Here is a 24,875-nt window from a genome sequence, read left to right on the forward strand (position 1 = left end):
GTGAAAATTTGAAAAACAAGGAAAATTGATAAAATTTACAAAGTTACTGAACTAATCGAATAAGTAAAAGCACAATAAAAAAAAAGTAAACAAAAACAAAAAAAAATTTGTAGCCCATGTGAACAGAACCTGGGATCTGAGGGCTAACGTTACTCCTTGTGGAGAGTCACGTGTCTAGCCTGGAAACTTTGCGGAGTTAAGAAAATAAAGGATAAAAGGGAGGATTGTGTGACAATTGAAAAAGTTACCCAATTAATCGAGGAAGAATAGAAATGATAAAGTTGCAGCAAATGTGTAAAAAAAAAAAAATTATACGAATTATTCAACGAGTTACAGTTAAAATACAGTTTATTGGAAGATGAGAACATTGACAATCCAACAAAACCAACACAAAAAAAGAACAAAGAAGAAAAACACAAAAATGGCAAATAGGACAAAAAAGTGTCAATTCGTATAGAAGTAATAGGACATCATTAAAATAAGTTGATAAGATTGACTATCGTTACCCAAAGTCTTTTTCAAAGTAAATCTGAAAAAGTATAACAATTAATTGAAAGACTGTGAAGAATTGTTCCAAAATTGGATCAGAACATTCCCGAGACCAAATAAATAAATAACTGGATTAGTTAAAAAAAAATAAAAATGGCCGATAGCTCACCGTCTACTATCTGCTTAAAAGGAACACTCCAGAGAAAGCTTTTTACAGAAAGAACCAATGTGTCTTAGAACCGCAGGTCCTACTTGGTATAACAGTTATTTACACTTATTTTTTTTACAGGAGTGGAAGAATGATTTATGCACTTTAAGACAATGCGTGGGTGGTGTAAATAAGTTTGTATATTATTAAAAAATAAATTAGAATGTGTGCATTACTGACATGTGAAATAAAGTAACAAGAGATTAAAATAAATGACATTAAAAAAGCAATTTACATCATAGCCTAATAATATTTAATATAAACAAATGGGCCAACCGAGCATGGTGTAACTCGTTATAAGACCTTGATAGCAAAGAGCAAACTCTGCAACTTCAGTAAGGAAAAGGATAAGCAACTTTATTCATGTTGCCCTCGTCCAGCTTCCACTCCAGTCCTCCATGGTAGCCGCTTATCTCGCTCACTGATGGAAATATTCAAGAGCGTCCAACCTGACCTAGCTAACATACAAATCCCCAACATCACTAATGGGTTCCAGTCTGGTGACATGGAGAGGACTTTGAGGAGAACCTCTGAATCTACTCCCTGCCTTGCCAATTTCATCATTCAAAATTAGGATGTCTTTGTCCAATTTTTGACAGTCATCCAAAGGTGGGTTTTCCGTATTTAATGGCAATGTGTCAACTGATTTTTGGCATCCACTATCCAGACTACGGGACCCCCAGTTGCTCAATGTTATATTTTTACGACTGATAAAGACTTGCCTATTTCGGCCATTGAGCGTTTTCACAGCGGCCTTGTCAGCGAGATGCTCATCCGTTTTCTTTAGGAGACATCGCTCTTCATTGGACCTTAATCCACTCTCTTGACTAAGTGAACGGCCAAACCTTCTTGCTCCTTTGCGTTTAATGGTGTGAGTGGTCAGCTGTTCCCAATCCTTCAGATCAGGATCCATTTCTGATGAACTAGAGACCCAAGGAAAGCTAAGGACTAATTTCCGTACACTTCGGTACTGAGATGTATGACCATTGGGTCTTCTTAAGGTCTCGGAAGGATGGAAACCGTCAAGTTCTGTGATGGAGACCTGATTTTGTATCAAGTGAGATTTCTCTGAGATTAAAGAGTCCACCAATGGGAGTTGGTCACTGTTGAATGTACATGTTTTTTCTTCCAAGTGGTTAAGGTCATGGTCTTCTAACTTACTTTCATCACTTAGTGTTAAACTATTCAGTTTATTCACCTCTTGATCCTCTACGGTCTTGCCACAATCATCCATTTTTTCTGGCATGCTAAGTGACCGGCGTAACACTCTGCGTTGCTTTCCAGAATTTTTTTCATCTAGCTCTTCACCGCTGACACCTAGAGATTTCCAAGAAGGAGAGGACCTCAGTGAAGGAGGAGATGATGGATGTTGGATAGATGAAAGTTTATCATCTGTAGCATTCACTAAAGAAAAAGTAAATAGAAAACCTTAAATAAAAGTTAAAGAAAAAAAATTTTTTTTTTTTTTTTTTTTTTTTTTTTTTACAAACTTTGGATGAAGCCTAAGGAACCCACCAGTGTTGGACCCTCTAAGAGAAAATGTGGACATACGAAAATCTTTTCCATTGAAAATTGGACCCTCCAAAGCGTCAGCAACCATCCTCTTCATCATATTCCACCCACTTGGCTCCATGCTCTTGCCCTCGGGTGTCTACACAAGTAAAAAAAATTAAAAAAAATAATATCAGTCATTATAAAACACACACCAAGGACACCTTAAATAAAACGTATATACATTTTTGGAATAGAGCACAAGGCCACTAATGATTAGGTTAATTTTTACCGGATGCTTGACTGCTCGTGTTCGATGGAAGAGTCTCAAAGAGTTACGGACCTTTTCTTTTCTGTCCAATTGGGCTGGAGAAAGCGGGATCTGACCAGACGATATCCTGTAGATACAGATTTATTTTTAACATTACTGTGGGAAAAAAAAAATCAACACGGATAACCCTAAACTCCAAAAACGGCCATGTGCCCCAAAACATCTCAACTATTCTAAAACAAGTTTGGGTGCAGTAAAGGATATGGACACCTTCAGGAGAAGTTGTTTTTCACCGAATGCGAGCTCATTCGGATGTGGAGTTTATAACTTCCTTTTATTAACTCCTATGGGTGGATTTATGACCACAGGCCACGGTAAAGTGGACGTAGTCAGAAATCAACTCACAGGAGCTTAGATAAAGACAGAATTGAGTCAGTCACAGTCAAGTGGCCAGGTTAGTAATATATGTGGCTGGTGGATGGGAACCTAGGGGCGGACATACCGCCGGTACAGCTGCACAGGGGCCCGAGCTGTCTTGTTCTCTGATGATGTAGATGCTGCCGCTGGCTCTACCAAGATGAGAAGGAGGGCCAAAACCTGATTTTTTTTTTGCCATCAGAGAGGGGTGTGCACACTGTAGAATATGTTAGCAGGGGCCCCTTCCTCGCCACCTATTTGATGCTGCCGCTCGCTCTGACGCATGAGCCTGGGATCCCTTGACATGCCCCCCGGGATTATTGGACATGCCCCCGGCCTCTGCGTCGTCGTTCAATCAGGATGACAGACCTGGTAAATATGGCCAATCTCTGCCACTCCTGTCTCCTCACTGCGGGGAACAGCCTCCGAGCAGTCAGTACAGCTGACAAGTCTCCTTCTGTCTGAGCAGTTCTGAGGTAACAATCAAACTGCCTTACCAATGTAAACATTGGCTATCACACCAATCCCCCCTGCCCCCTGTAGCTACCTCCACCTCCTGTACTGAGGGGATTTATTAGAAAACCGCTGCTCTGGCCCATTCAGAAGCAGGAGCTGCAGTGTGAATGCTGTCCGAGTGGGCCAATAAAGCCCCTTCACTACAGGGGGTAGTAAGTGGCTACGGGGGAGGGTGATGCGATGGCCAACGTTCACATGGGTGAGGCACCTGCCAGAACTGCTCAGGAGGAAGGAGAAGTGTCAGATTCACTGACTGCTCACAGGCTTTTCCCAGCAGCTATCAGAGGTAGTGAAGAGGCAGAAGGACTTGCGACAGTTGGAGATTTGGCCAGTAAGTGCTGATGGAGGATTGAAGACCCCCCAGGATGGAGCTACTGGAGATGGAAGAATGCACCTGCCAGAGGGACGACATGTGCAAGTAATAAAATGTGTACAGGCTTACTATTTGTCTGTAAAAGTGTGTATATATGTGCGAGATAGATATATATCTATATCTATATACATCTTGGCCGCCATAAAGGGAGGAGGCCCAAGATGTCATATGTGCGTCACATTGCTACAATGCCAGACTGGTCAATCAAGAGAAGAGCCATCGATGCCATCAGAGATTAGGCAGTTGGTAGGGATCCCATCCAACAGTAAAAGGTTACTGGCCACTGGATCAATAAATCGATTTGCACTCAGTTTGCAAAATCCCAATCAAAACAAGCTTACTGGTAGATTCTTAATTAACTCATTCTGCAGCCAAAACCATGCAGGGAAACAAAGTGTGCTAAATATTTAAATGAAACGATTGCAAAAAAAAAAAAAAAAAAAAAAAGGATAGAAGTCCCCAGAAAAGCGCCCACACATTATCCAACGTGACATTGTTTTACATATAGACTAACAAAAAAAGCTGAACAGTTTATATATATATATATTTTTTTTAAAAAAGGCACTAGTAGTGCTACATCCTTGGGACGCTAATGTGACACCCTAGGAATTCGGTTGTCACAGTGATATTGCCTGCCTTTCGGGGAGGGTGATGCTATGCCTGGAAGCGATAAGGGATCCCCTTAACAGGCAACACTTGCATACAACACTTTTCAGACTCCAGGCCAGAAGGGGGAGCTCTAGACCCGGTGTCAGGGTAGCTTCCCTATAAGTTCTGGTCTGGAGGAGTTAGAAGTCAGTCTGTGTGAGACAGTGAAGGGAGAAGAAGCAAAAGGAGAGAGAGAAACTGGGAGTGGAGCTGCAAATGAGCTCACCCCCAGGATTAATCGCAAGAAACTTGACACCGGGGTCTGAAGTTGTGTGGTAACTCTATGCTCCACATCAGAAACCAGAGGGCAGGAGATTGCAGGTCTCCTAGCCACAAGTACACCCGAAAGCACAGCAGCAGATTAGAGCCAGGAGTCACCACGAGAGAGGGACATCTGTAAAAAGGCTTGAGCTGTCTGCAATGCGGGTAGAGTTCCATCTGAAGGATAGATTGCGAGAGGCACTTGAGGAAAGCTAAAGCATCGAGAATCTAGAATTCAGTGCAGAAACCCCACCTGGCTAGGGAGATTCCTAACCTCTTCCAAGCTGCCCGGATTCCAAAGATCACCTGTAATCTGGGTATCTGAACTTCATCAGTAAAGGGTAAAGAGACTGCAACCCTGTGTCCTCCAATTCTTTCCTGCACCTCAACATCTATCATCCCTTACCAAATCCACCGGGAGCCCTGGGGACCAAGCTCTACCTGTGAGGAGCTATACAAACTCTGCTGCAATACCATCAGCCCCAGTGACCCCTTTAAGCAGCGGCGGCCACCTCTGGCCGAGTACCACAGGTGGCGGTCACGAACTACTTAATTACTCCATAGACTTTATTATCCACTACACCTTTTTACCTTTTATTTGATGCCCAGGGCAACGTACTGGGTCACCACTGCCGTGACACATCCCCCTTAAGAACTGAGCCGACCCGATACCGAGTACCCCACGGTCCTAGCGGGCGCTCCTCTGGACTCAAATATCTCACCTCTTGCCTTGTTTGCTAATTCTCCGCTTAGCTCTTGCTTTCTTTCCTCTTGAAGAGGATTCCGGAGTTGCCGGAATGGCCGGGGATTCAGGACTTAGTTCTAAAAAGTTACCAGGGCTTAGCGAGAAGTCGGAAAATACCTCAACACATCCAGTGTCCTCTAAGGAGAGAAAGTAACAAATAATCCAATTTGGTAATCTAGGGATAGACCGTTGTGGCAGTCTTTACCACCTACCTACGATAGAGGGTGTCGCGATTGGTTCAGGTAATTCTTCACCGGATAAGTTGCCATCTGCAGCCTCCCTTAGAGATTTCCTACAAAAACAAAAACACAACATGACTAGGGTATTGTCGTGTGTGTACAGCATTAATAAATGACAACATAATGCTGAGTGACAATGGAATATAAATGGCCTCAGCAGCTTCTATTAAACAATTATTTGCATAACTTCGGGTTATCAACCAGTCATGGCTCTGCCCAAACCATTTTCCTGTGTCCGGGGGAACTAACCACACATAGTAATGAGGGCTCATCATATCTCCGATGGGTTCCTGATCCCATTATCCACGGCCATCCCTGACGTGCTCACCTCCAACTGCTATGACAAAAATCGTAACATGAAAAATCCCTCACCCATCACCAGAGTTTGGTGAATACCAACGAAGCCTATAAAAAAAAAAAAAAAAAAAAAAAAAAAGTATGTACCAGACCTCCGATTCCCCCATTCTTACTAACCCTCTGGTGTACCGTGAAAAACCATTAGTTGACCCTTCCCTAGCCTCCTACTTTCAAACCCGTCATGTCCGGGCCTGCACTAGCTGTGTTTGCTCCAGCCTTATCTTGACCCGACGACATGATTTTCTCAATCAGTAGGATTAGGACAATACCAAACTTGTATACTTTCTTTTATACATTACTTAACATTGAAATTGCAACACCCAAAAGGAAAAATTGTAGAATTATGGAATTCATCGGATGGGTAGACATGTTACTGATCTGCAAATGATGAGAAATCATACTTCAAACATTATCTCAATGTATTTAGTCTGGAGTATGAGCGGCATGTAAAGAAATCCCAGCACTTACAGCCTCAACTCACCTACCATCGAAACCTTCAAAAAAAAAAAAAAAACCTGAAGACCCACCTCTTCCGACCAGCATACAACCTGCAGTAACCACCGATCCACCAAACCGCTGCACGACCAGCTCTATCCTCGCCTACTGTATCCTCACCCATCCCTTGTAGATTGTGAGCCCTCGCGGGCAGGGTCCTCTCTCCTCCTGTACCAGTTATGACTTGTATTGTTTAAGATTATTATACGTGTTTTTACTATGTATACCCCTCCTCACATGTAAAGCGCCATAGAATAAATAATAATAATAGTTATCAATGAGGTTATTAATGGTCATCTGAGAAAGGTTCTGCTGCTTTGAATGCTCTGGGGCAAAACCTCAAGATCCGCTGCTGGCAGCTTCCTTTGCAATTGCCGACCAATGACATCCTAGAAACGCTCAATAGGAAACAATTCCAGAGATGCTGCAGAACATGGTAGCAAGCTTAGGCTACACAGGCTGCTCACAGTAGAGCCAGTAACATGGAGACTGAAGGGGTCCGAGCACTGTACATCATGCTACTGTAAGAGTATGATACACTACCCCACAACATAATCCCTGGAGTAGGACCAGTATGACATTTCCTCATGAAGGCCTCTTCATGACATTCCCCACGTGGTGTCCAGAGGGAGACTGGAGGCAGCAATGGAGGTCTGTCCTCTTCAGTGATGAATACTGCTTTTGTCTTTGGCCACAATGAGTCAGAGACAGGTTTGGAGACCACGTGAGTGATACTATAAAGGGGCCTTCCCAAGGGAACGTCGCACCGGTCTTACTCCCAGGATCATGGTGCTGGGTGGTATAACCAGTCATGCAGCAATTTCTCACAAGAACAGACCGCATGTTGACTGCGATACTGCGAGCAGCCTGCGTGGCCCAAACGTGCTACCATGGCCTGCAGCATCTCCAGACTTGTCTCCCATCGAATACATCTAGGGCGTCATTGGTTAGAAATTTCAAAATTTGGAGAAATTTTCAAGAAAACAAGCTACCCAGAGAACAACAACAAAAAAAAAAATCATGACGTGACCAGGATCTACAAATAGGATATGTGGTATACAAGTACATGGGAACTTCCACTGAATAGTCCTATGTACCGTTTCTTGGCTATAAACTGTTCTCCACCAACAGATTCTTCGGAAGCTTTACGCTTTGTCTTGTTTCTTGGTAGAAGCTCCACTTCTTCTGCTCAACACAAACACGGATCGTAAGAAGATGCTCAAAATTAGGTAAAATGTATTGTATGTGAAGACTAAAGCTTTTCCTCACCTCCTCGATCACTTGAAGGACCAAGGCCAGACTTTAGTTTACTTATAGCCTCATTGACAAATCCTTTAAGGGTAATGGACAAAGATTAAAATCATCCGTTTCATTACGGAGGGTGTGCAACAAAATCAAAAGTTCAAACAGAAAAATTCAGTTGTACAAACGTAGGGTAAAATAAATTGGCAAGGTCGCCATGCCTGTGAGTGAGCTCAGCCTCGGGAAGTGTCTGGTATAGATTGAGTGATTCCCAGAATCAGTTCCTCGGGCCGGTCTAAAAAGAAACCCCCGTCTGACCTAATCTGTCTATAATAAAAGCAGTAAGGACTTGGAGATTTTATCATTTTTACCATACCACTCATGCTACGTCTACGTCTCCTGCGAAGACCCTCCGAGTTGTTGACCACAGAGTCCTCCTCAACCGAATCACAAGGAACGGAAATCTTTTCTCTGATAAATGTGGGGAGCTGCCCTGCCGAGAGAAAAGAAAAAAAACACAACATCATCATACCTAAAGCTTGGAGAACTGTACCTTCATGATGATACTCAAGTCTAAATATTCATCAATACCTGTCTCCATGGTAACAGACTACAAACAAACTCCATGTAGTCAGATACCAGTTATGTACACACACTCTCTCAGGAATGACTGCCTCATAAAAGTACCGTATATAAAGCTGTAATACGAAGGTTGGGAGATCCGTGATCAGACCCAGATCCACCAAATACTACATGGGCCAATAGTTTCATAATTCTGCTCCCACCAAAAAATTAATGCTGTTCTGCGATTGGTTGCCATGGGCAACAAAGGCAGTTTTGCTCTAAACATTTTTATAAAGCTGCCCCTGGAAATTTTCATATTTCTTGTTGGGATATTTGGGTCTCTGATTATTTTCTATCGTGTCCTAGACACAGTATAAAATAGACAGGGGTGAAGAGTCAGACGAAAGTGACCGACGGAGCAGTGGATTAAGTGGGAGATTACTTTGCCCATTTATACCATGTTCTCCGGTATCTGGTGACCCCCAGAGATCCTCAGGTTTATTACCTATGTCCTGCGCGTGGTCAATGAGACTCTGGATGGCGGAAGCCTGAAGTTGAAGCTGTTTCTCTGTGGCGAGCGTCAGCTTCTCTGCCAGGTTACCATTAGAGAACAAACTGGGAGCCAGAACTACGGCCAGATTCCCAGAATCCATCCTGTTCTCTGCAGACCTAGAAGAAAGGAATGAAAAAAAAATATGGATTTTTTTTTTTTTTTATATCTATGGCAAGTGACTTTCCGCTTTATTAGGGAGCAGAGAAGCTACTTTTTGGGAAGCACAGATCCAAGGCTCCCCCTAGTGCTGATTGTTGGGCACTACACTCCTCACCTGGCAGCCACACTCTGAAGGAAGGTGCAGAGATACTTGAGAGTCTCCCCATGAATGGCAGGAAGCAAGCAGGTGACCAGAGCAGTGGCAGAAGCCTTCTCCTCCTCGGAGAGCGACTGTTGTATCTGACACAGAGGATCCTGCAGCTCTGGGGTTAGAAGAGGATGAGGAAGTTCACGGAAGAACTGTTTTAATAATGCCGCCACATCGCTGGGCTGAGCAGAGGTCAGGCCGCTCTCCCCAGACTCCAGCTGAGCCTGTAACACAAAAAATAAAATATATTAGGAGGCCAATCAGGGAAATACTGTACGGTGACAACCATAGGAATGGAAAGATAAGGGATACCGGTCGGGGACGACATTGTATATAATGGGACCCCAGACATCTAGTAAAGGATTCCCTGTGCAAAATTGTCCGAATTTTTCATATAAAAGGGATGAATGCAATTTTATCTAGCCAAAAACTGGAATAGACTGCCTAATGTCGCCATACAATACCTACATAATACTGTCATATCATGCCCATATAACATCTATTAGGTTTACAACAAAATGCATAGACAATTTCACCATAAAAAAAATAAATAATAATATGTGTGGTCAGAGAAGTTGTGCCAACTTCAAAAGGGCGAGTGTTATCATACAAAGTGCTCTTGTCAGCAGGGGGCGACAATGAGCATAAGAGAAAGTGTAATTAAAAGCAGAGTTCTGCAGGTTGCAGATGACCATGACCGATGCGGTGCGTTGTCTCCCCCTAGTGGTAACTGTAGGTTACACAGGTTTAGAAGAACCATTTTCTTCCAGAAACAGCGTCACACTTGTTCATGGGTTGTATCCGGTACTGCAACGTGACAATATTAAACTTAGCGGAGTAGAATAAAGGGGCGGATGTGTAGTACCCAGGCATCATTCCGTTGACGGAGCATAACTGAGCAGTTCCAGTTGCCGCCATCAGGAACAGCTGATAAACAGGTGTGATGGGTGTCGCACCCTGGCCGATCAGAGAGTGATGACCTATCCTAAGGAGAGCCCATCAATATTAAAGGCCTGAACAACCCCTTTAACCTTTAGACAGGTGTGGCGCTATTTCTAGAAACACATGTGCTATTGTTTATTTTTCTTAAAAATAACCCCCTTTAAAAAAAAAAAAAAAAAAAAAACAAAACAGAAAATATCCATAATTTGTTTGTTTTTTTTTAAATCGAAGAGAGGAGGGGGGGGTGGGGGCAAACAGTAGAGGACCACTGTGCAGAATAACTTATGGGCGAACTGCTCTTTCAAGCAGCCGAGTAGAACGCTCTCCCCTTTTAAAGAGAACCTGTCACCTGAATTTGGCGAGACTGGTTTTGGGTCATATGGGTGGAGTTTTTGGGTTTTTGATTCACCCTTTCCTTACCCGCTGGCTGTATGCTGGCCGCAATATTGGATTGAAGTTCATTCTCTGTCCTCCGTAGTACACGCCTGCGCAAGGCAAGATTGCTTTGCGCAGGCGTGTACTATGGAGGACAGAGAATGAACTTCAATCCAATATTGCGGCCAGCATGCAGCCAGCGGGTAAACAAAGGGTGAATCAAACACCTGAAAACTCCGCCCATATGACCCAAAACCGGTCCCGCCAAATTCAGGTGACAGGTTCCCTTTAATGTTAGGGATAACCCTTTAAGGGAAGGAGGGTAAGCAAATTATTTGTGAATGCACTTTTCAAATTGGCTACTTCAAGCCACAAATTTTTGACTAGAGGCCAATGGAATTCCCCTTTTACATTTTTTTTTTTATCACAACAGTGCTACATGCAAAAAAACAAAACAAAGGAAATTCCCACTAGATGCCGACATCATGAATATGTAACCTTGCTCTAGGAACTGGGTCCTTGCATATGAAAAAAAAGAAATAAAATTCAAGCCGTTTAAGAAAAAGGAGTTTTTAAAGGCTGCCCTTCCTCCGAAAGTTACATGCATTGTAGAGCCACTGTTGCACAAAAGTCATCCGTGCGCTGCGGTCAGAAGATGCCGCTCCTTCTCTTGCAGGAATATCTTGCGCCATTCTCAAACCTTACACAATCGCAGACTTGACTCACTAAACACAGGAAGACTGGCTGCGGGATTATTCTGTAGTGCATACATTGAGAAGCCATAATTGCCCTGGAAACAAAGGATTTTGTTAGGGCAACAGAGTCTGCCCTATATGTTAGTCGTGCTGTGGGGACACCGGGAGCCCCCTGGATCGCACCAAGAATTTCGATTTCTCTTTGCAGGAGAAGGACCGGGCACGTGAACGCACAGTGTCAAAGAATGGTCGACCTGCACCGTGCTTACCGGTCATTTAATAGCAGGCAGACCGGGCTTCGGTCTGTAATGGGTTGTTCTCGGCAGCACAAGTCCTGTTGACACTGTATGATGTGCTGCCAAGAAGGTTGATGTTTTGTGCAAAAGATCATTTCACCCTAGCGAGTGTCAGGTCGGAGAGCAGTGCGCGCACTGGCTGGCAGCTCTCCCGATCACAGAGTGACTGCTTCACGCATTTTTTTTTTTATGGAGCTGTCCCGGTCGGGTGAGGCGCCGGCCAGTCCGCGCTCCACTTTCCGATCTCGCTCCAGTTTATACAGCTCTCAGATGACAAGATCCTCATGAAAAAGAAGCGAGGTTCTCGCCCATGAGAATCCTGTAGTGTGAACAAACCTTAACACTCAGTATGGGTGAAAAGGCCACCTCTGCCCTCCTCCCAGAGACACTCTTATTTGGCCACCATATCCTTTTCTGCCGCTCTGACAACACACACTTTGATTTGAGCTTTTTCTGGTTCTTCCTTCCAAAATTGTCCTGCAAAGTTTGTTTGTATATTAAAAATTTGGAACCTTTAGAGCAGTGCTCCCCAACTCCAGTCCTCAAGAGCCTTAGTATGGCCCCGGTGATGGAATTGTTGCCTGTCTAGATGATGGAATTCTCACCTGGGCAATACTAAGGAAATCCTAAAAACATGACCCGTTGGTGGCTCTTGAGGACCGAACTTGGGGAACATTGCTTTAGAGCATCACAAAGGAAGCCATCTTTATTCATTTTACACAGTTGTATAACGCCATTATATTCCGCAGCGCTTTACATAAATCATCTCTGTCCCCATTGGGCTCACAGTCTGGATTCCCTATCAGTATGTCTTTGGAGGAAACCGGAGAACCTGAAGGGAACCCTTGCAAACACGGGGAGAACATACAAACTCCTTGCAGATGTTGCCCTTGGTGGGATTTGAACCCAGAACTCCAGCGATGTCAGGCTGACGTGCTAACCACTGTGCCACAGTGCTGCCCTAATTCAATCTTCTCAAATCAGTCATCAAAAATAAACGTATTTCGTAGACTCAGCTGCTCTTCCATCTTGAGTACAAGCACTACCTTATAGGAATGTCTACCCCCATTATAAACTTTGCCTCTCTTTGGCATGTCCACCATCCTCAATGAGAGAACTGTCACCATGTTGCCTTCAAGCTTCTCGTAATCTTTGATGATCATCGTCATCATCCAGTAAAGAACTCTGCCAAATTCTGCCTTACGTGAAAGTCCTCCAAATCCATTAGATATTCAAGCTTCTTGCAGGAAAGTCCTTCACCCAGAGTAGAAGACTCTCCCATTGTCATCACCTCTATATAACACATACAAGCAGCAATTCATTATAAAAAGTAAAAGGTTTTTATATACCTTTAGGGTTTTTATTCTATTTACTGATCCAGACTTTCTGAAGATTCCTTCAGTGTCCAAATGGCAACTTAAGAACTGGCAGATGTCAACCACAAACCTGGAATGAAAGAAAATGGTTGAAAAATTGTTATTTACCGTAAAAAGGACTTCTACCGTTCTTGAGATATTAACACTTCTCTTTTGTTTACAGCTCGTTGACTAGGAGACCGACCACTGCAGCGGTCTAGCGTGTAAATAATGTGCGGAAAGTGGATGGATTAGAAGGTAACAGCGCTCTCCAGAGATCCTTTCCAACATCAAAACAGTGCTTATACGGTAAGAGAAATAGAAAAGTAGTTTATAAGCACTGTCTTTGCTCTGCTGTCTAGAAGCAGTGGTCGGTCTCCAAGGCAATGAGGTGTAAACAAAAGAAAAAAAATGTTAATCTCAAGAATGGCTGAAAATTTTAACATGCAGTAAATTGCAAAATTGCTTGTATTTATCAGCACTATCCGAAAATATCCCATGAAGATGGGATTAGCAAATTTAATCTTTCAAATGAGAATACTCAATGCACATGGGATGTGTTTTACAGAATTCATGGACCATGTGGAGCGCCCCCAAGGGCAGCGGGGTACTCTGTACCGGGTCCTTCGGTTCAGGGTGACCGACGCTGCTTTAAGGCGTCCGCTGGGGTGATGTTATGGCAGCTAGATGGTATACCTTCCCACAGGTGAAGTATGTCCCCAGGGCTTCCCAGTGTGTAGATGGTGGATGGTGTGAGGCGCAGTGAAGAACGAGGACACAAGGTTGCAGTCTCTTTACCTTTTACTGAAGACTTCAGCATCCACAGTCCAGGGTACCAGACCACAGGACAGGCAGAGTCCGGCCGGTTTGGAGGCAAATCCAGAGTCCCCTTGTCCAGGTAGAAATCAGTAGCCTTCCTCTAGCGCCTTGGTGTTGTAGTACCTTACTGCTAATCTTCTCATAAGGTCCTCACAGATGTTATGTCTCTCTCTCTTTCTGTCCCCCGGATAGGATAGGACAAACCCATATGACTGGTGGCTTGAGGCGTTTTACAGGGACTCTATCAAGCCCCAGCCTCTAAGGGGTGCCACCTTGCCTCCTGGATGTAGGGCGGGCAGGTAACATGAAATTAGCTGTCCTGCCGGTCTCTGGAGCAAGGCATAAACGATTGTTGCTCCCTCGGTGTTCCGGCTACCGGGATCCTGCGCCTCAGAAGGAGGCAGCCTGTGTAGGGCAGAACTCCTCTGATATCCACTCCTTTGCTACGACTTCTTCACCCTCTCTACAATACAGTTCTCCTTCAGTGTCTCTTTCTAGAAGTTGCTGCTCTTAGGGCATGCACAGCTCCGTGTCCTTCTGTCTGGATCTCTGACAGGCTCCCACCCCTGTCAGGGACCAACTAACTGAGCGAAGCTCAGCCAGCCACTGACTAACTTTCTCTCCAGGCAACCAGTTTTACCCAAGTGTGAGGAGTGCCCTAATATATAGGAACAGAGCTCCCCCCTGGTGGCCTGGAGTGCGAAACGTGTTGTATGTTTGTGATACCTGGATTCAGTTGTCCTTCTTTGCCTCCAAACGTAATATCACTCCCCACTAGAGGAGAATGGTATTACTGCAACGACTAGGACCCTGGGGCGCTGCATATGAATGGGACCGAAGTCATATTTACAAAGTTCCACTTACTGTGGGATCTCTCCTTCTTTGGTGAGTGGAAGGGACTGTAGTGAAACCCCAAATATTTCCCCACTGGAAGTTTTCCTCTAAAAAGTAAAGAAAAAGATGATGAGCGCATGGTTGTGCCTTGAGGACTTTACCTCCCTCTGCAGATTACCTGGACATCAGGACTGACTGCCTTCTTCGGCATTCGGAGTTTAATGCCAAGAGACTTTAAATGTTGGATTATGACCACTGAAGGCCCCGTAGCCCTCATGATTTCTAATCGGAGGTCCCCCTTAGGACTCTTATCCTACAACATGGAGCAAAGTAAATAGTTGGGCCGTGACCATAGACCTTAAAGAATCTTATCAGAAAGTGATATAATAATTAGGCAACATTCGCACTACGTTTCATCCCGTGTTCGAGACTTCATCAGGGGCTCCCAAATCCCAGAAAACGGCAATCTGACTTTCTCCTTGTTGTGAATGGATTTGTATTTGTACTCCTGTCCCCATTCTGTTAGAGCTAGGCCGGAGTCACACTACAGCGAGATATGGCCGAGTCTCGCAGGTTAAAAACAAGCTCTGGCACCGGTACTACGGAGCGGAGCGTGCAGCTCCATGTATTGCTATGCGGCCGCACGCTCCGCTCTGGAGTGCCGGTGCCAGAGCTTGGTTTTAACCTGCGAGACTCGGCCTTATCTCGCTGTGTGTGATCACGGCCTTAGAATATATATTTGCCATCTATAAGCAATGCTCCAAGTAGAGAACACCTCCGTAATGACAAGTATGGTACTTTTTTTTGGACTGCTAGACATAAATTCATATGGGAGGTACAGTATAGCCTAATAGGAGGCATATCACTGCCCATGACAGAACTGGGATCCGCTTAGGTTCTATTGATGGAACTTTAGGCTATTCCATCATGCTAATATATACAAAAACACACACCAAAACTTTGCTGCAATTTCTTTTTTTGGGGGGTGGGGGGGGGGAAATGCACATTAAGGCTATGTGCACACGTTCAGGAATTTATGCAGAAAATTCCTGTGGAAATCCGGACATTTCTGCCAGATTTCCGCATGAAATCCGCATGTGTTTTTTTTGCGCATTTTTGACGCGGTTTTTGCGCGTGTTTTGCGCGGTTTTTCCCAGACATTTCCCAATGCATTAGACAGTGGGAAATCCGCGAAAAAAAACCACAAAATTAATGAACAGGTTCATTATTTTTCCGCAATGCGTTTTTCATGCGGAAAAACGCACATCACGTCCACAGAAATTGCAGATTCCATTATAAATGATGGGATGCTTAATGTATGCAAATTATTTGCGGTTTTATAGCGCAAAAACGCAAATAATCTGCAACGTGTGCACATAGCCTAAAAGCTGTTTTTTTTTACAATACCATCAAAAAGGTACGACATTTCAGAAATCTCATGCAGGTTAGTTTTTATTTTTTCCAGACCGAACTTGGAAATTTTTTTTTTTTTACTGCAGCATATTTTTTCACCCATAGAAATAAGCGCAAAAATGCAACTAAGTGCTTCTAGCAGCTTTTTTGATGAAGAAACCATATATTTATAGAAAAATCATGCAAGAAATCTGCACCAAAGATTATATATTTGCAGCACTTTTTTGTGCAGAGTTTTTACTGCCAGGAGAGCAGGTTTTGACTGCTGAAAAAAAAAAAATGTAATGTGTGAACATAGCAGATCCTATTGGGGGAAAAAAAAAAAAACGTTACTGGAGCAGCCAGTGCCAGGCAGCAGCTGCCAAGGCAAACAGGATCATGGGGTGCATTAAAAGAGGTCTGGATACACATGATGAGAACATTATACTGCCTCTGTACAAATCCCTAGTTAGACCGCACATGGAGTACTGTGTCCAGTTTTGGGCACCGGTGCTCAGGAAGGATATAATGGAACTAGAGAGAGTACAAAGGAGGGCAACAAAATTAATAAAGGGAATGGGAGAACTACAATACCCAGATAGATTAGCGAAATTAGGATTATTTAGTCTAGAAAAAAGACGACTGAGGGGCGATCTAATAACCATGTATAAGTAGATAAGGGGACAATACAAATATCTCGCTGAGGATCTGTTTATACCAAGGAAGGTGACGGGCACAAGGGGGCATTCTTTGCATTTGGAGGAGAGAAGGTTTTTCCACCAACATAGAAGAGGATTCTTTACTGTTAGGGCAGTGAGAATCTGGAATTGCTTGCCTGAGGAGATGGTGATGGCGAACTCAGTCGAGGGGTTCAAGAGAGGCCTGGATGTCTTCCTGGAGCAGAACAATATTGTATCATACAATTATTAGGTTCTGTAGAAAGACGTAGATCTGGGGATTTATTATGATGGAATATAGGCTGAACTGGATGGACAAATGTCTTTTTTCGGCCTTACTAACTATGTTACTATGTTAACGTATCCTAACAGGATCTGCTATGTTCACACATTACACTTTTTTTTTTTCCCCAGGTGGATTTTGAAGCAGATTGGTTTCAGACAAAACTCTGTGTGAACAAATCCTTATGTTTCCAACTATTTACAAGGCAGATCTATTAACAGCGGAAACTGAACAGAGCAAAAAATAAAAATTAAAGTACCATTTACGCCACCAGCATCGGGGCCCCGGGTGTGACGTCTCCCTCCACCCCTCACAGCTGGGGGTCTTTGTGCTCAGTGAGGAGACTACACACAGCATTAGGAGGACGCTTTAAGATGTTCGATCCACTGGTACAACGGCTGCCCGTGGTTTCCACGGATCACTTTTGTACCTGTGGTCGTCTCAGGGGGGGACACATTCGTATTTTTTTTCCCCTCGGACAAAGCGGAGTCATATCAGATTTTGATATGAGGGTTGGATCAAAATCAACAATGCAAGTCTATGGGTACATGAAAAAATAAAAAATAAACCCCACCAGACCCCACCGGTGCACAGTCTGCTGTGACCTGGTACCTGCTCTCAGTGCCGCCCGTCTGGCCAGCTCTCGCCCACCACCATACTCTTCCTTTGTATCATATCCAAGCACAAACCAAAGTACTCACCTATTACCTGCACCAAATAATTGTTCTGCATTGCATGCTGGGAGAAGTGCTCTCACCTCCCCCTAAGTAGTGACCAAGAAGCGGGATGGACTCCTGCCGGGGCATCCGCATTCAGTGCTCTCATCTGGAAGGTTACGGGCTGCAAAAAGCTGTAAAGATTTGTCAGAAACAGTTTTTTTTTATTTCCCTAATAAAATTTCTTCACCACGTCAATGGTTCCTGAAGAGTGAAATATTAATAGACGGTCACGGAAAAGTTTATTAATAAAAAGTAAACTCAGATACTATACCTGTGTTTTTCATTTGTTTTGTAGTTAAAAACCAGGCGATGAATATGGCTCTCATCATTCTCACCTGCTCTGCCATCAGAGAATGTTTAGGCTATGTGCACACGTTCAGGATTTCTCGCAGAAAATTCCTGAGAAAAACCGGACATTTTATGCACGAAATCCACATGCGTTTTTGCCGTGATTTTGCCGCGGTTTTGATGCGTTTTTGCCGCGTTTTTTTCCGGACACTTCCCAATGCATTTTGTAGTGGGAAATCCGCAAAAAAAAACGCAAAATTAATGAACATGCTGCGGTTTTTACCGCAATGCGTTTTTTTCGCGGAACATGCGGAATTCATTCTAAATGATGGGATGCTTATTGTATGCGTTTTTTTTGTGGTTTTATAGCGTTTTTATCAGGAAAAACCGCGAAAAAAACGCAACGTGTGCACACGGCCTTAGGCCGGCGTCACACTCAGCGTAAGACAATACGTTCCGTATATTACGGCCGTAATACGCTGAAAAGTCCCCAAAATAGTGGTCCGTATCTCCTCCGTAGGCAGGGTGTGTCAGCGTATTTTGCGCATGGCATCCTCCGTATGTAATCCGTATGGCATCCGTACTGCGAGATTTTCTCGCAGGCTTGCAAAACCGACATATGGACATACAATGGATCCATGTGCTCAAAAAATCATAAAAACATATATGCTGTCTATATACATATATATATATACAGTGGGGCAAAAAAGTATTTAGTCAGTCAGCAATAGTGCAAGTTCCACCACTTAAAAAGATGAGAGGCGTCTGTAATTTACATCATAGGTAGACCTCAACTATGGGAGACAAACTGAGAAAAAAAAATCCAGAAAATCACATTGTCTGTTTTTTTAACAATTTATTTGCATATTATGGTGGAAAATAAGTATTTGGTCAGAAACAAACAATCAAGATTTCTGGCTCTCACAGACCTGTAACTTCTTCTTTAAGAGGCTCCTCTTTCCTCCACTCATTACCTGTAGTAATGGCACCTGTTTAAACTTGTTATCAGTATAAAAAGACACCTGTGCACACCCTCAAACAGTCTGACTCCAAACTCCACTATGGTGAAGACCAAAGAGCTGTCAAAGGACACCAGAAACAAAATTGTAGCCCTGCACCAGGCTGGGAAGACTGAATCTGCAATAGCCAACCAGCTTGGAGTGAAGAAATCAACAGTGGGAGCAATAATTAGAAAATGGAAGACATACAAGACCACTGATAATCTCCCTCGATCTGGGGCTCCACGCAAAATCCCACCCCGTGGGGTCAGAATGATCACAAGAACGGTGAGCAAAAATCCCAGAACCACGCGGGGGGACCTAGTGAATGAACTGCAGAGAGCTGGGACCAATGTAACAAGGCCTACCATAAGTAACACACTACGCCACCATGGACTCAGATCCTGCAGTGCCAGACGTGTCCCACTGCTTAAGCCAGTACATGTCCGGGCCCGTCTGAAGTTTGCTAGAGAGCATTTGGATGATCCAGAGGAGTTTTGGGAGAATGTCCTATGGTCTGATGAAACCAAACTGGAACTGTTTGGTAGAAACACAACTTGTCGTGTTTGGAGGAAAAAGAATACTGAGTTACATCCATCAAACACCATACCTACTGTAAAGCATGGTGGTGGAAACATCATGCTTTGGGGCTGTTTCTCTGCAAAGGGGCCAGGACGACTGATCCGGGTACATGAAAGAATGAATGGGGCCATGTATCGTGAGATTTTGAGTGCAAACCTCCTTCCATCAGCAAGGGCATTGAAGATGAAACGTGGCTGGGTCTTTCAACATGACAATGATCCAAAGCACACCGCCAGGGCAACGAAGGAGTGGCTTCGTAAGAAGCATTTCAAGGTCCTGGAGTGGCCTAGCCAGTCTCCAGATCTCAACCCTATAGAAAACCTTTGGAGGGAGTTGAAAGTCCGTGTTGCCAAGCGAAAAGCCAAAAACATCACTGCTCTAGAGGAGATCTGCATGGAGGAATGGGCCAACATACCAACAACAGTGTGTGGCAACCTTGTGAAGACTTACAGAAAATGTTTGACCTCTGTCATTGCCAACAAAGGATATATTACAAAGTATTGAGATGAAATTTTGTTTCTGACCAAATACTTATTTTCCACCATAATATGCAAATAAATTGTTAAAGAAACAAACAATGTGATTTTCTGGATTTTTTTTCTCAGTTTGTCTCCCATAGTTGAGGTCTACCTATGATGTAAATTACAGACGCCTCTCATCTTTTTAAGTGGTGGAACTTGCACTATTGCTGACTGACTAAATACTTTTTTGCCCCACTGTATATATATATATATATGTCATTGAGACACATATATATATATATATATTAATATTTACTTCAGCGCAATATAGCAGAAAGCCGGTAATTCAATTACCGGCTTTTCATTTCTCCTTCCTAAACCCGACATGATATAAGACATGGTTTACATACAGTTGTGTGTTAGTAGTGTGTATGTGCAAAATTTGGGCACTCTAGCTATTAAATTTAAGGGTTAAATGGCGAAAAAATTGGCGTGGGCTCCCGTGCAATTTTCTCCGCCAGAGTAGTAAAGCCAGTGACTGAGGGCAGATATTAATAGCCTGGAGAGGGTCCATGGTTTTTGCCCCCCCCCCCCCACCCCCCTGGCTAAAAACATCTGCCCCCCCCCCACCCCCCTGGCTAAAAACATCTGCCCCCAGCCACCCCAGAAAAGGCACATCTGGAAGATGCGCCTATTCTGGCACTTGGCCACTCTCTTCCCATTCCCGTGTAGCGGTGGGATATGGGGTAATGAAGGGTTAATGTCACCTTGCTATTGTAAGGTGACATTAAGCCAAATTAATAATGGAGAGGCGTCAATTATGACACCTATCCATTATTAATCCAATAGCATGAAATGGTTAAAAAACATTCACACACATTATTAAAAATTATTTTAATGAAATGAACACACAGTTTGTTTGAATATTTTATTGTTCTCTCAATCCACCTGAAGACCCTCGCTCTGTAACGGCCGCAGAAGACCGTATATTACGGATCAGTAAAATATGGCTGATAGGAGCGTATTTTCAGCACCCCTCTTACGTCCGTAAAACACGGTAGTGTGACGCCGGCCTTAGAGTTATATTCAACTGATAACAGTGACAGCAGCTGATGGGACTATTCCCTTCATTCTACACCTGCTGCCGCTAATAACAGTGAGACCATTAAATTGTAGCCAACATCCCCTGCAATAAAACAAAAATTAAAAAAACAACAAAATCCCTCAGCTGTCCGACATTCTGTCCCACGCCGTAATCCATGGGGATGAATAGTTTTCAACCATGACGGTGCCAAGATGTGACCGTCTAGGCTGAGAACCACTGATGAATGAACTGCTGCGAGCGCAGCATCAGAGAGCAGCGGTGACCTCATTGATGTTACCGCAGGTCACTGAGGCTGCGTCACAGATGGACTGAATTGCGATGACTTCAGCAACGTGAGAAAAAGTCACTGAGTTCACCGCAGTAAAGGTCAGTGAGTTCACTGCAGATTTCTCACGGTGAGGGTATGTTTCCACGTTCATTATTAGCAGCGCTTTGGACGCAGCACATGTCTGCTCAGTTCAAAGCGCTGCCAGCTTTTGTACCAGAGGTCTTTCCGCATGTGTTCATTGAACCATGCGGAATCACCGCATCCTATACATTGGACGGTGATATTTATCTTGCGGACATTAAGCATCTCCGCAAGATAAATTGACATGCTGCGGTTTAGAAAGTCGCGCTGCATGTGCATATACGTGTAATGACCAGAGGTCCGAATAAGATCCAGTGAGTCACAAACCAAGACCAAGGCAGAAATCTCCAACGGCATTTACTCAAAGGCAAATTAATCAAGGTAATATGGAGAATATTAAGGCAGATGCACCCCAAAGATACACTAATTCAGCAGCAGCTGAAATCACTGTGCCACTCAAAGGTCTCCTGAGAACTGTGTACTACAACAGACTAGTAAGAAATTTACCTAACAGGCAACTAAAAACAGGAACAAGTGTAAATTGAATGTAGTGTTATTAAGGGAGCCCCTGGAATGGCACATTGAGTATAACTTACACAACTCTAATATAAGATACACCTCTAAAGTAACAATTTAACACTCTGAGCAGAGATACCCGGGTATCTATAACTATGGTACCGTATCCTGAGATGGATTTCCTCTCAGGCAGGAATCCGCAGAGGCTGTAGCCAGTTCATATCTTCAGCGCCAATAAGTTACAGCAAGCTCCTCTTGTCTTGTCGGCCGATGCCGAGCCCAAACGCCGGGGACTTAGTTAGTGGTCTCACGATGTAGTCTCTGCTTCTGTAGCTCCTAGGAATGGTTCCACGACAATCCGTCCGTCTCTGTATCAGCAGTCTGTCCAGACTTGTTCCTCCACTCAATGCACAGGGAATCCACAGACTTCCAAATTCGTACTGGGTTCTTAGCAAAGTCTCCGTCTTTTCTTAGATAAAGGGTTAGCTCTTCTCCAGGAAACGTTAGCAACACAAGTCTCTCACAGAGTTAAACAAAAGGTTAGCTCTTCTCCAGGGGAACGTTAGCAACAAAAAGTCTCTCAAAAGCTTCTTTTCCTCCAAAAACACTTGCAGTAAATCCACACAGTCTCTTTTTAAGATCTCACAGCAGCTTCTCCTTTTCTTCCCGCCTTTTCTCTCTCAGGTCTCACTTCCTACTTTCACTTTACACTCGAGACACTAGACCCCACCCCGCAGCACACATTGTCTCTGGGAGGTCTGTCCTCTGCTGCAACAGGCAAAAACCACAGGGTCCTAGTGCCCTCTCAGTGGGACTACAGTTCACCCTCTTACATACGCAGGGAAGCCGGAGGCTGCCCTGCACGCATAGTGAGGATGGGATTTCATAAAATCCCATCCACTATTCTGTAACGTCTGGCTGCTGCGGATTGGACGCTGCGGCTGTAAATAAGTCACCCGCCAGGGCCGTGGGGTACCCGGTATCGGGTCTGGTGTTCAGAGGGGGATGTCACGGTGGCGACCCCGTCCGTGGCCCTGGGCGCCCATCAAAAGGGAACGGTCTTTTTAAGGGAAAAATGTTTATAAGTCAGTCGTGACACCACCTGTGGTGTTCGGTCAATGGTGGGACCGACGCGTTAAAGGGGTCCTCTGGGGGATGTTATTGCAGCACTGATGGTACACTTCCCACAGGTGACGTGGGGTCCCCAGGGGTCCTAAGCTGTGTGGCAAGGTGGTGAATGCCGACGAATAAGTGGAGGACACAAGTTGTAAAGTCTTTACCTGGTTTACTGTAGTTAGCAGGCCACAGTCCAGGGTACCAGGCACGAATGATGGTATGGCCTGGCCAGTCCAGAGGCAATGGAGGGTTCCCTTGTTCCAGTAGACGTCCGTGAGCCTTTCCAAATAGCGCTTGCTGTATATGAGGTCCCTGCTGCCTGAAGCTTCCTGCAGAGTCCTCTATTACCCCTGTCCTGAGACAGGTACCTGCATGACGGCAGCTTGAGCCTTTTTATAGGGGCTCTTTAATGCCCCGGGCTCCTCAGGTACTGCTGCATCTCAGGCGTGGTGTGGGCCAATACATAAAGCACTGAGCCCTCCGGTTCTGCCAAATGTTGTACAGTTCCACTCTAGGCCTTGGGCTCCCGATACCCGGCTACTGCGATCTGGCTATGAGGGTGTCCTTCCGCTGTTCCCCTCTGAGCTCTGTTCCTCTCCTTTGCTCCTTTCCTTCTGGCTCCTCCACATTCAACCTCTCAGGTCTTCCTCCTTCCAGAGGCTTCAGCTCCCTCGTGGCTGCCAGGCTTCTTTGTCTGCACTCAGTTTCAGACTTTCTTCTACTTCAGTGTCTCTCCCAGACTGACCTAACTCCTCCTCCAGGTCAGGATCCATATAACTTAGGGAAGCTCCCCTGAATCCAGGTCCTGAACTCCCCCTCCTGGCCTGGATTTGGAATATGTTGTGTGTCGGTGCCTTACCTGGTGAAGAGAACTCCATTGCCTCTAAGCATGACATTACTCTCCCTGAAGGAAAGGCAACATCACTGCAGCAACCGGTCACCTGGGGTGCTGCATATGCAGCGTCCAATCCGCAGAGTTTACTGACCGTGGAAACATACCCTAAGGGGCCATGGCCCCTTACCAGCCTGAGAATACCAGCCCCCAGATGTCTGATGTAGCAAGGCTTGTTGTAAAAAATGGGGGGATCCCACTCAGTTTTTTAAATTATTTATTTAAATAACTGTGAAAAAAATGCATGGAGACCCATCTATTCTATTCTTGATAACCAACAACCAGCCTAGCTAACGCTAACAGTGGAGTGTTGCAGCCAGCAGCTGTCAGTTTTGCCTGGCTGGTTATAAAAAATACAGGGGAACCCACTATATATTTTTATTTATATATTTATTTATTTATAGAGCAGGAGGCAGCTGATGAATACTCCAATCAGCTGCTCTTGCTGTCACTGTTATTAGTGGCAGCAGGTGTAGGATAATGGAAGTAATTGTTTCATTAGCCGTCGACTGCTGTTCTCACTTGAAAATAACTCTCATCATTCTCCCCTGCTCGCGCTGATCACCGGCAGAGCAGGGGAGAATGATAAGAGCAATCTTCAGCACCCAGCACTGGGGAACAGTGCTAACTGTACCACTGCTTCCCAGGCGCCGGTACGTGACACACGGACGTCATTCGTGTCATCCATGTGTCATCTGTGTGCACGTGTGTGGGACGTTTTGCGACCCGTGCTGCTGTAAGTTTGTTTTGCCCATGGACACACGGTCGGTGGAAACACACTGACATTTGCACACCCATTCACTTGAATGGGTCCAGGTATGTAAGTGTCTCCGGTATGTGTGAAAACTGTCACCACTCATACAGGACACACTGATGTTGATGTCTGAAAGAGACTTTACAGAGTTAAAAAAGCAAAGAAGCAGGGTGCCATTTTGGTTGTAAATGTCTTTCTTCTACCAAAAAAAGGAAGACAGACCAAAATTAGGTGATGATTTAATGGGAGGT

At 44.4% G+C, this 24,875-nt stretch overlaps 1 protein-coding gene across 1 annotated transcript; it reads right to left on the minus strand.

Annotated features, from left to right (window-relative positions):
* Positions 1–332: 332 nt before the first annotated feature.
* Positions 333–14,769, minus strand: LOC138666233 (rho GTPase-activating protein 21-like). Its single transcript, XM_069754468.1, has 13 exons — positions 14,671–14,769; positions 14,523–14,599; positions 12,834–12,930; positions 9,144–9,400; positions 8,822–8,985; positions 8,129–8,245; positions 7,780–7,842; positions 7,608–7,695; positions 5,632–5,711; positions 5,397–5,556; positions 2,481–2,586; positions 2,213–2,348; positions 333–2,101 (listed from the first exon to the last, which is right to left on the minus strand). Exons 1-13 carry the CDS (start codon positions 14,767–14,769, stop codon positions 1,152–1,154), a joined length of 2,394 nt encoding a protein of 797 aa, XP_069610569.1. The 3' UTR covers positions 333–1,151.
* Positions 14,770–24,875: the final 10,106 nt, after the last annotated feature.

Source organism: Ranitomeya imitator, chromosome 2, assembly GCF_032444005.1.
Source record: "Ranitomeya imitator isolate aRanImi1 chromosome 2, aRanImi1.pri, whole genome shotgun sequence".
NCBI lineage: Eukaryota > Metazoa > Chordata > Amphibia > Anura > Dendrobatidae > Ranitomeya > Ranitomeya imitator.